Here is a 12,502-nt window from a genome sequence, read left to right as displayed (position 1 = left end):
GATGGGCACCCTACCACTTATTATGCCTCAAGGGAACCTTTTTCCTTTACCCCACACCCCTTTATGAAAAAGTCACATTTCTTCATTCTCCTTGTGGTTCGTGCTTGCCCACCACTGTCCAGGGAAACTGCTTAGCATGCTGGGCTGACAGGGCTAGGGAGATGGCCAGCTCCTCTTGAATGAGTTACAGGAGATAGAATGCAATTTAGCTGATAGGCTAGATGGTTCTTGGCATAATCTAATTTGATCTGAACACCCCTAACGATGTTCTCTGATGTTAAAATCCCTGGTACTTTTGGCAACAGAGAGGGAATAAAAAGCAGAGGTGTACATTTCAAGTTCCTGCATCCTAAACAGGGTTCCCCTGAGAGCTTTCACCTGAGGCAGCACTCCCGTATCAAACAGGAACTGGACAGTGAACTCTGATGGCAGATCTGAACGGTAAAATGCAGACAGAATGATGGTGGTAGTTGTGACAAGGATTCAGAGTGCCAGGGGTAAGGGAAGGGAAGGGGAAGGTTCCTAATGCTGTAGACTTTGGACAACTATGTCCTGGGTAGCAGACCTATCCCATGGGAGGTGAAAAGAGGCTGTTGATTTTATTTGGTGGGCTGGGTACTATGTGTGAGGTGGACACTAAGCCAGGAAGGAAAAGGAGGGGCTGGTGGAAAGTGGGGGCTAATTAAGCCTGTCCTGCCAAAGCTGCTTTTACTGCTTTTCCTTAATGGTTCTCCCTCCCTCATGATCTTGTTCTCCTCTTACACGTCTCCTCAACTCCTTCCCTTAGCACTGGAGACATTTCTCACTGGAATGATTTTTATTTTTCCTTTCAAAAATATTCTTCCCCAACCAAGCTGATCTTTACCTGTGACACCTTATTGGTATTTCCTCTGTGTCACAGTCTTGCATGGAAATAAGGCTTCCTATACTAGAATATAGGAAAGGGCATGGCAGTTAGAATGATGATAAGAATGGTCAGGATGGTAGTTTGTTTTATTGACAAGAAAGGCTGAATTTCGTTAGTTAAATCACAAGATTAAAACAGTGAAAACAGGCACTGGACTTTTTAAAAATAAATTTATTTTTTTATTTTGAGAGAGAGAGAGAGTGAGCGCACGCACGTGAGTGTAAGTGGGGCAGGGGCAGAAAAAGGGAGAGAGAGAAAACCAAGCAGGCTCTGTGCTACCAGCACAGAGCCTGATGTGGGGCTTGATCTCACTAACTGTGAGATCATGACCTGAGCTGAAACCAAGAGTTGGACACTTAACCGACTGAGCCACCCAGGTGCCCCTCATAAAAATCTTTGATGTTTGATTTTTTTTTATAAAATAAAAACACCTTACATTTCCATATTGTTTCAGTTATCCAAAACACAAGGGATCAGGGGAAATGTACTGAGAGCTAAATTTAACTGTCCTAGAAGGCAACGTACCTTCTAATTTCTGTAATTTCACCTTTTAAATTATAATAAAACCTGCACTGATAAAGTAAGAAATCCTAGCCTATAATTTGCTGCCCTCCAGGGTGAACAGCCTCCTATGAAATTTTACTATCAAACTCAATTTGTTAACTGAAAAATCAATCACAATTAGACCAAGTAAAGTTAGTAAGGCCTAAATCAGCTGCTTTAATGTATGGCAGAAAAGAATGCCACAGGAAATTTGGTAGAGTAACTTCTCTAGAAACCAAATGTAACCAAGAAGGTTCTCCCTGCCTCTTCCCCTCCCCCCCACTCCTGCCAAAGAGGTCTGCTCCCAAGTGATACAGTCTACTTCAGGTATAGAAATAGGTTCCTCTTGCTTTCAAGGTTGCTAGCTATCTCTTTCTGAGTTAGCTATTCAGAAGTCCAGGTATTTTTAATCTCCATGCTCTCATAAAGGCTGAATAGGGAAGAAGGGATTGGTTAGAGCATTCACCTTCATCAAAGAACACATTCATCAAAGAACACATCTGGAGAAGTTACAAGCTAGGGGCAGAGCTGAGTGTTTAGTGATGACAACAGTGTTTTCTAAGAAAAAGGAAGAGACAGTGTCTGTTTAGTTAATTTCAAAGGAAAGCAACATGCAATAGATAAAGTTTTTTAATACACAAGGATTCTTTCTACTCAGTAGACCTGCTGTCACCCACACTTGAACATGAATGTGATTGACAATTAACTTTTTCAAACAGCTAAGATATATATTTCTAACTTAAACCAGAGGGTGAATGTAACAAATCTGTCTCATTATGAACGTATGTTGTTAGCCTCTTTCTACTTTTCATTCCTAACACACTGTAACAAGAAGGGAAAGTAACTTAGAGTAGGAAAAAAACTCATTTGCCACAAACCATATCTCAAAGCTTTTCAAATCTCTGTTCACAGAGGCCACAACAAGAATACAAAACAATAGGGAAAAACAACTCACTGATTTAAAGGCCTAGAAAGAAAGACACAATCAATCAGTATAATCTGGGCTCTCAGGCTGGTATCCTTAGTGGTTATTATGCAGCTAGAGACCTATTTTAAAACCAAAGTACAGACCAAAGACAAAGATGGAGATGTAGCATGCTTACTACCTGCAGTTACGGAGAATGATAGATTGATTGCATGCAAAAACAGATGAATGTCATCCATGGTAGAACTATTCCTTTTGAGCGAAGTATGAGGACTGCCAAGATGAGAGGCTACCAGGTAACAGGTCACATTGACCCTGAGGGTTCCTGTTCTCTTGCCAAGACTGGCAGGAACACGATCAAGACACATTTGGAATATTATACTTGAAATGAGGAGGGGCAAATGGTAATTTTCATATTCAGCACTCCCAACAACCAAACCCAAATCACCTCAAACTGCAGAGGAGTATTGCAGCGACTAGCAGTAGTAAGAGACGTGATTGGTGAGAACATGAGGCTGTATCCATTTCGACACTCCTCTTCTGGGTGAGATGGGCCAGGTGTGGTCAGCTGGGGGCTCTTTGAGCCTGAATTGGGAGGGGGTGGTGTGACTGGAGAAAGAGGCCGCAGTAACTTGGTGACATTCTGCTCCATCAGATAGCGAGACTTCCATTTCTTTAATGGGCTCAACAAGTCTGTGAAATACAAAGCTTGGATGAGAGATTGCAACCACAGCTTAAAGGGAGGCTCTGTAGTAAAGCCATTAATCTCTAGCCCACAATGGCTCTTAACTCCTCTTCTGCCTCATCCCACTGTCACCTCCTGCAATCAAACCAAAAGCCCAAAGAACTCTTTAATTGCCACAATTAAAGTAATTCTCAAAATTCTCTATCTCCCAATCACCAGATGAATCTAATGACTGGGCCCTAGAACAAATTTAATCTCTTACAGTGGAAAATATAAACTTTAATATTTTACTTTGAGTTTCCAGAAATCTCAAATTGATGTCACTTTGTTAAAATCACCCTCTACTTAATTGCCATGTCACCAGCACAAGCTTCTAGAATGTTAATTCCATGCTCCTTTTATCTTCTCTTGTGTATTTTTGCCATTTTCAGCAACTTTTTTTTTTTTTTAAATTTTTTGTTTTATTTATTTTTGACACACAGAGACAGAGCATGAGCGGGAGAGGGACAGAGAGAGAGGGAGACACAGAATCTGAAGTAGGCTCCAGGCTCTGAGCTGCCAGCACAGAGCCCGACGCGGGGCTCGAACTCACAGACTGCGAGATCATGACCTGAGCCGAAGTCAGACGCTCAACTGACTGAGCCACCCAGGTGCCCTTCAGCAACTCTTTCTACAATGTTCTGCTTTAGCAGGAAAAGCTAGTCACCTATGATTGCCTGGCCTGTATCTAGCCCCTAGTTTTAGAGTGCTTCAAAATAGGAAATTATTTTCACAAAAGCTTCTCCCCAATCATTTTCAAATACAAGGCTGATCCATTTTCTGACTGAACACCCTACACTTCCTATACTTCTTGGATCTACTACACTATGTATTTTAATGACCACAAGGGTCAAAGCACCTATCTCACCTTCTCAGAGAAAAATATCTACCTTTTAAATTTACAATAAAAAAATATCTATTTACTTAATACCTACTATATGGAAACCACTGAATTAGGTATGTGAGGGGAGGTCATCATATATTCCATTTAAAAGAATTTACAAATTTGTAAGGATGGGAAAACATACATAAAACACGTTTAATATTTTAAGAATCCTGACAGATGTAATCATACTGCTTTGTGTTTGTAAAAAATAATTATGCTTTTAAGTGCTTATTACATGTTAAATATTAAATACCAGGTACTATACTATGTGCTTTATGTGAATTCTAACATTTAATTTGAACAACTCTAAATCCAGCACTATTATCATCACTCTCATTTTAAAGATGAGGAATCTGATGTGCAGAGAGATAAAGACTAGGTAATTTAGTTCCATTTACATTCTTAATGACTAGGTTAAATTATATCCCCAGGGCTTAGTGGAAAGAGTAGCATTTATCCCAGACCTTCAAGGACAAGTTTTGGGACAGTAGGTCATGATACAGAGCTATGCTTCAGGAAGATTACTCTGGCAGCAATGGTTAGGATGAGACTGGACACTGGGAAACTATTTGGAGTTAATGGAGAAGTTGACAGGGTTATGAGGTACTGAACTAGGGTAACAGATGTGGAAATGGAGAAGGAAGAATAAATGCAAAATATACTGGAGATGCTTTTTCTCCTGATATGTGAAATTTTTTTATTTTCCTAGATTGGAAGTATATTCGTATTTTTCTTGTGTTCCAGAAACTGTAAGTTTTCTTTCTTATTTTTCTCCTCTGAAAAGTGCCTAGGTATAAAAAACAAACAAACATGTGATTCATGACATGTTTAGAACACTTTTTAATGCACTTTAAGAGTCAAACAGTGAATTTTTTTAAAGATTGATATAAAAAGACTGCTATACTGCTAAGCCCAATATTAACTACTAAAGGGAATTACGTAAGTAATGAAGCTCACTCTAGAAGAGTTAGAAAGTACAGCTGAACCCTTCCCTTTCCCTTCCAAATCAACTTACAGGCCCTTCATATAAAACTGAGTTCTTATAACGGTATCATATTCAAAATAGACCTGGTATCTGCCAGCAGTCGTTTGTCTTTTTTCTACCAATACTATATTTACAATTTTTTTCAAGTTTTACTGTTTTTTCTATACATACATAGCTTTTAAATTTTATGTGGTTAAACCTATCCACCTTGTATAGTTTTTATCTTTACTCAAATACTTTGCAAAATTATATAAAAAAAACCACCACATATTTAAACACACACAAATTGAAATCATACCCACAAATGAATGCACTAATATCCTGGTGCATGTTCAGCTAGACCTTTTTCTTGGCATGGCCTTAAACTCTTGTCTACATATCAGTGCTCACTCAGGAACACACGGTAAAACTCTTTCCATGACAACGGAAATCTACAATTTAGTTTTCAGTGGCTGTATGGCATTCATATCATCAAAATTAACCAATGTGAAGTATGTGCACTTTTTTGCTATTATAAATATGCCTCAGTGACCAGTAATCTTTCTCTTAGATATTTATGCACCTGTCTAGTATTTAGGGTGAATGGCTAGATGCAGGATTGTTAAACCAAAAGCATCTTTCCATAGGCTCAACAGCTTTATATTTATTCCGGTGTGAATTGTCTACTCATGTCCTGTATCCTGTTTTCTACGGGGTGTTGATCTTGTTCTTCATTAATGTATTTTTTAAATTTATTATTTTTTTATTTGGAAGAGAGGAGTCGGGGGGGGGGGGGAAACGAGGATTCGAAGTGGGCTCAGAGCTGACAGCAATGAGCCTGATGCAGGGCTCGAAATTAAGAACTATGAGAGCATGACCTTACCCAGTCAGGTGCTCAACAGACTAAGCCACTGAAGACGCCCCTTGTTCATTTCTAAGGGCTTCATAAAAAAGAATGTTGATCCTTTGTCAAAAATGTTGTATTTTCCCAGTTTGCTATCTGTCTTTTAATTTTACTAGGTTTTTTTTGGTTATACAATGTGCTACATTTTAATTCAAATGTATAAATCATTTCCTTTATTTTCTGCCTCTGACATCATGAATGTTTCTTCTGCCCACTACCTCAAGACTATAAAGAATACTGGCCTATTTTCCCTTTATCTCCTTAATTTTTAAATTTAACTCAAATAAAACGTACTTCAGAAGGTAGTGATTATCCTTTTCACATGTCAAAACAGCACATTCTTCCAAAATCTTTAATAATTATAGAATTATAATTTCTCCACTGATTTGAAATATGACATCTTATTAGATTTTTACATAAACTGGGTTTAGTTCTTTTTTAAAAAAAAAATCTTTTTTTTAAACTTTTTTTTTAAAATGTTTTTATTTATTTTTGAGAGAGAGAGAGAGAGACAGAGCATGAGCAGGGAAGGGGCAGAGAGGGAGGGAGACACAGAATCCGAAGCAGGCTCCAGGCTCCGAGCTGTCAGCACAGAGCCTGACGCAGGGTTCAAACTCACAGACTGTGAGATCACGACCTGAGCTGAAGTCAGTCGCCTAACCAACTGAACCACCCAGGTGCCCCCCCAAAAAACTTTTTTTAATGCTTATTTATTTTTGAGAGAGAGAGAGAGAGACAGAGTGTGAATGGAGTGGGGCAGAGAGAGAGAGAGAGAGACAGACAGACAGACAGAACCTGAAGCAGGCTCCAGGCTTTGAGCTGTCAGCACAGAACTGGATGCAGGGCTTGAACTAACATAGCCCTGAGATTATGACTTAAGCTGAAGTTTGACGCTTAACCAAATGAGCCACCCAGACGTCCGAGTTCTGTTCTTTTAAATATTTTTTTAAAGTTTTTGTTGACAGAGAGAGTGACAGCGCGAGCTCGGGCTAGTGGGGGAGGAGCAGAGAGAGAGAGGGAGACAGAGGATTTGAAGCGAGTTCTGTGCTGACAGCAGAGAGCTTGATGTGGGGTTGAACTCCCCATGACTGTGAGATCATGACCTGAGTCAAAGTCAGATGCTTAACTAACTGAGCCACCCAGGTGCCCCTCAGTTTAGTTCTGTATACCTGCTGTCTAAATGGCATCAGTACTGACATCTGTTTTAGTAAAACTGCTTGGGCAATTCTAGTTATTCTACTCTACCTCTCCAAAATACTTTGGCTTTTCTAGCATACTTGTTTTTGCCAGTGAACTGTTGAAATCATCCATCATGCTAACACTACGTTCCCCCTGCCGCCAAAAAGCCAAAATTTTGATTGGTATTGTATTAAACTCATGAGTAACTAAGGAAGAATTCTCACTCAACACCATGGCACCATCCTTCAGTTACTCATGCCTTCATTTATCCCTCTTCATATATAGATCTGTCACATTTCTAATTAATGTTACTCTCCAATGTTCTCTATTTTTTTGCTACAACTGTGCATTACACGTCTCCCTGTATGTTATTATCTACACGTTATTCTTAAAAATGTCTATATACTTTTGTACCCAGCTACCCTACTGATCTCTACCAGTGTTTCAGTTACCTCATTTGGCTTTTCTAGGGAGATAAAGCGTATTATTTGCACACATTGGTAACACACACATCCTCTTTACCCATGCTTTTATTTCAGATTTTTTTGTTTTTGGCAATCACATTGGCTAATAGTTCTAGACACTGTTAAATAATAATGGCAAGTGGAATAATTTGAAAACCCATTTTTAAAATTTATTTTTAATTGAAGTTTCATTTAGTATACAGTGTTATATTAGTTTTGGTGTACTTGATAATGCATTTTTTAAGGTTTAATGTCGTTTTTACATGAAGCATAAATGGCAACTGTTTTTCAGATAGATGTAAAAAAAATCATAGGTATTTTATTAGATTTATCATTAAATTCATATTTACTGTGCTATTACTCCCCGTCTTCCATTTAGCCTGCTAATAAATTAATTATATGAATAATTTTTCAAATACTGAACCATCCTTACATTCCTAGAAGAAATTTCACTTGGTCATAATATACTTTTCTTTTGATATATTTTTTTTAATTTTTAAAAAATGTTTATTCTGGAGAGAGAGAGAACACAAGTGGGGAAGAGGCAGAAAGAGAGGGAGACCCAGAACTGGAAGCGGGCTCCAGCCTCCAAGCTGTCATCAGAGAGTCCAACATGGGGCTAGAACTCATGAACTGTGAGATCATGACCTGAGCCGAAGTCAGATGCTTAATCAACTGAGCCACCCAGGCACCCCTTCTTCTTCTTCTGTTTTTTTTTAATTTGAGAGCGAGCGAGAGAGAAGGGTAGAGGGAGAGAATCACAAGCAGGCTCCACACTCAGCATGGAGTCCGACACAGGGCTCAATCCCAAAACCCTGAGACTATGACCTGATCTGAAATCAAGAGTCGGATGCTCAACTGACTTAGCCACCTAAGCACCCCTTTTCTTTTGACATTCTTACAGATCGAAGATTCAGATCACTGAAATGTAATTCACAAAAGTAGTAAGATGCTGTTTTGGGGGGCTTAGTTTGAGAAAATGAATCAAGGGTGAAAAATTTAATAATACTGTATAGTGTTTCTACCAAAAGTATGTACACATAGCAAATAAATTATACCACTCCTTTACTGCTTGAAATCCAGCTTGTTTTCATCCTCTATATTTTTGCAGTTATTACTAATTCTATGACTAGTACCTTTGTATAAAACTTTGGGCCTATGTTTATTTCTGTAGAACAGATACCCAGAAGAACTAGTAGGTTAAGAAGTATTAGTATTTTATTTATTTATTTTGATAGACACAGAGACCGTGTGAGTAGGGGAGGGGCAGAGAGAGAGGGAGACAGAGAATCCCAAGCAAGTTTCCCACTGTGAGCACAGAGCCCAATGTGGGGCTCAAACTCATGAAACCGTGAGATCATGACCTGAGGTGAAACCGAGTCACTTAAATGACTGAGCCACTGAGGCGCCCTATTATTATTATTTTTTTAAGGTTACTTCAGTCATCTCTACCCCCAACATGGGGCTGGAACTCATGACCCCAAGATCAAGAGTTGCATGCTCCAGCGACTGACCCAGCCAGGTGCCCCGGAGTATTGGTATTTTTATGCATATGCTAAACCTTACCAAATTGCTGGTAGGGATACTACTCTCCTGTCTTTTTTTTTTAATGTTTGTTTACTTTTGAGAGAGAGAGTACAAGCAGGGGAGGGACAGAGAGGGGAACAGACAGACGATCAGAAGTGGGCTCTGCACTGAGAGCAGCATGGACAACATGGGGCCCGAACTCATGAACCACAAGATCATGGCCTGAGTCAAAGTTGGATGCTCAACTGACTGAGCCACCCAGGTGCCACTCTCCTGTCATTTTTATTGCAAATCCTTTCTCTCAATATACTGCCCTCTATTATCTCAGAGACAATATAGACCCAGAAACTTTATTCAAGTTTGACCTTCACAAAAAGTACTTGAATGTGCCAAGAATTTGCTTTGGCAACGATTTAATTCTTTTCAATACTCCAAGTAAGTAAAAATTCCAGAATAATTTACCAAATTTTGTTTCTGGCTATTCCCTACACATACACACACCCCCATCATTTGGGCACCAGCATTGTACTAATTTAATTACTAGCTTCCAGCTTCATATAACAAACTAGTTTTGTATTTCTAGGGACAGCACTGCATTGTCATTATTCTTTTTCAATGTTTTTCTTCTTTTCATGTTTAGATAAACTTCATTTCACCAAATTCTAAAACCAAGCTAGTTTGACAGGAACTATACAAAGCTGGGGGGGGGGGGGGGGGATGGGAGGGAGGAGGTATTAATTTTATTTATTCTTTCCATGAAGGAATAAAAGACTTTATCTTCATTTCCTGAAGACTTTAAACATATTTCTCAGTAATGGTTTACTTTACATGTCCCGGTAAGGTTATCCCTAAGCAGGTTCTTAGTTAAGTTTGAGAACGAAAAAATCTTCTTCATTTCCTTTGTATATAAATGCTATTAGTTTTTGCCTATGTACCTTCTATCCAGTGATTTTAAGAAACTCAATTCTAGGTTTTTCCACTGGTTAGACTTTCCTAGGTACATATCTACATTACTTGCAAACAATGAACATTATGCCCTCTCTTTCCCGAAGAGCAGTTTTATTTTTTATTTCTATATACCTTTAGCTTTTTAGGAACTTAGAATCTTTGATATATCTTCATAACTAATTTCTGCAAATACTCCATAAATACTCAACAAGAAAGAGCATTTTGTGTAAAACAATGTTAGTAATAATTCCTACTATGGGTATGATACCACACCAAACACTGTGCACACATTATTTAACTTATTAATCTCATATAACCTCTATAAAGCAGGTATTACTATTCCCATTTCACAGAGGAGGCTCAGAGATGCTTAGTAACTTGCTCAACATCATGTAAAGGGTACAGCTGGTCCTCAAATTCAGTTGAATTCTTTTTACTCTACCAGTCTACTTCCCTTTCTTAACATCTCCTTGGTCTTTAAAACAAAACAAAACAAAACAATCCCTTAGGATTTACATTATCTTGCAGCAATATACCAAGTCGTTCATTTGACTATTATTTGGTTTTAATTAAAAATTCTTCTTTTGCTTATATTGTTCCTTAAGGGCAAGGTGTGTCCTCTGAATGTTTCTTACTGCTAAAGATGAGAGCAAAAATTCAATAAAGGTTGGTGACTAACAGTCCTAATTCCATTCCAACAAGGACACAGAGTAACAAAGACACTCTGCCTATGAGTCTTTGCTAGTCAGGACACAGGCTGCTATACAATGTCCCTTTCCCAACCTCAGATACAGACACACAAACGCAAATGTGCATATGTATGTATACTAAATACAAGATTTAAGTTGTACTTTCACTATACTGTATAAACTGCCAATAAGTTGATAAGATTGATGGAAAGCTCATATTAGCATTAAAATTTTTTTTTTAATGTTTATTTTTGAGAGAGAAAGAGACAGAGTGTGAGCGGGGGAGGGAGAGAGGGAGGGAGGGAGGGAGGGAGAGAGAGAGAGAGAGAGAGAGAGAGAGAGAGAGAGAGAAACACAGGATCTGAAGCAGGTTCCAGGCTGAGGGGTCAGCAGAGCCTGACATGGGGCTCAAACCCACGAACTATGAGATCACGACCTGAGCCAGAGTCGGATGCTTAACCAACTGGGCCACCCAGGCACCCCTCACCATTTCTTTATATTAATCTGGTTTGAGTAAATCTCCCTAGTCTACCACGTAGGATAAGAGTAAAATACTTTAAGAACATAGTATCATTTATCTTGCACATGGTTTACACTGGGATTTCATTATCCTGGGGTCACACATGTGAAAACTTGTAAAGTATAAGCCAATCTAGAGAGAACAATTAACTAAATTAATAATTTGAAAAAGTATTTTTTAGTAGCCTACTTTTTTCCCAAATATTATGCAGAATTTTAACATAAAGCCGATACTACTAGTATAAACCTATTTAATTCAAGTTCATATTTATTCAGCAAGTCAATGAAGAGAAACAGTGAAGTAGTTTTTATGAAAATCTGAAACATTGTGTCACATTAACTGTAGTCTTACATGACCTTTAGCATATAATTTATCTTGGTTTTTTTTTTTATTACATAATATTCACAAAATTGATTTAGAGATAAACTTACGGAAATCACAGAGAACTTTTCAACTGGGCTGAAACTGGCAGGAGAAACTTTGGTAAAGACTGTCCCAAAATAAGTTAGTATCACAAGTTCAGGCACCAGTGATTTCAGTTGCAATTCAATTAAAATTACCCTGCAAGAGTTACTTTGAAAACCAATGGACCTGATGATTTTTTAAGACCTTCTAATTTAAAAACTCACAAGGACTTTACATTTGATTCAAAGCCATGTCTCCTCAAAAATTTTACACTAACTGTGGAAGCCCTTTAGAAAACAATAAAGTTGTAACAATTTCTCATTTACTTCATTCATCTCCTTCAACCCATCTGTATTTTTATTCTTTTCCTGAACAGCGTCCCACATCTTTCTTGCTTATTTCTCCTCTTATAAATATGGATATAGATTCCTAAACTTACTACTTTAAATGTATCTAACCTTTTTATAACCATTTCTGCTGTTATCTGTACACTGTCTAGTTCCTTCTTTGTCGGCACGGGAAAACTGTTCCCTGACTTGAGATCTCTCTCTTCCTCTGTAAAGACAGATGTAAAGTAACTATTTAGATAACAATGCCTTTTTTTTTTTTTTTTTTGGGGTATCAAACTTTTCAAGTAATCAAACTGAATTTTTTTATGTGGACCAGAAATAATCATTGCTTACATATTCAGGAAGGTTTGAGATACGTACCTGCATTGTCTTTGCAGATACTAGAAGAGTTACTATTCTCGTTACTTTGGTATAGGTGCTGAGTTCTAGTCTCTTGGGGTACAGATGACGTTTGAGTCATCCCTTCTTCCAAGGCTTGCTTTATCCAGCGCTGTAATAGGAGAAGAACCAGGGAATTATCAATAATCATTCAGAACTATTTAGTAAAGCTATTTTAAATACATTAAC

The 12,502-nt window shown here is 38.1% G+C and overlaps 1 protein-coding gene across 21 annotated transcripts in view; it reads right to left on the bottom strand.

The window, feature by feature from the left end:
* The window catches only part of SETD5 (SET domain containing 5), a 79,571-nt gene that overhangs the window by 8,641 nt on the left and 58,428 nt on the right, over positions 1–12,502 (bottom strand). For all 21 annotated transcript variants that reach the window (XM_042979462.1, XM_042979464.1, XM_042979465.1 and 18 more), the window contains 2 exons: positions 12,296–12,425; positions 2,824–3,068 (listed from right to left, as the gene is read on the bottom strand). In XM_042979462.1, coding sequence (XP_042835396.1) covers positions 2,824–3,068; positions 12,296–12,425 — 375 coding nt within the window. The remainder of the gene's footprint in view (positions 1–2,823; positions 3,069–12,295; positions 12,426–12,502) is intronic.

Source organism: Panthera tigris, chromosome A2 (genome assembly GCF_018350195.1).
Source record: "Panthera tigris isolate Pti1 chromosome A2, P.tigris_Pti1_mat1.1, whole genome shotgun sequence".
NCBI classification, from domain to species: domain Eukaryota; kingdom Metazoa; phylum Chordata; class Mammalia; order Carnivora; family Felidae; genus Panthera; species Panthera tigris.
This window is presented reverse-complemented; position numbering and strand designations above follow the sequence as displayed.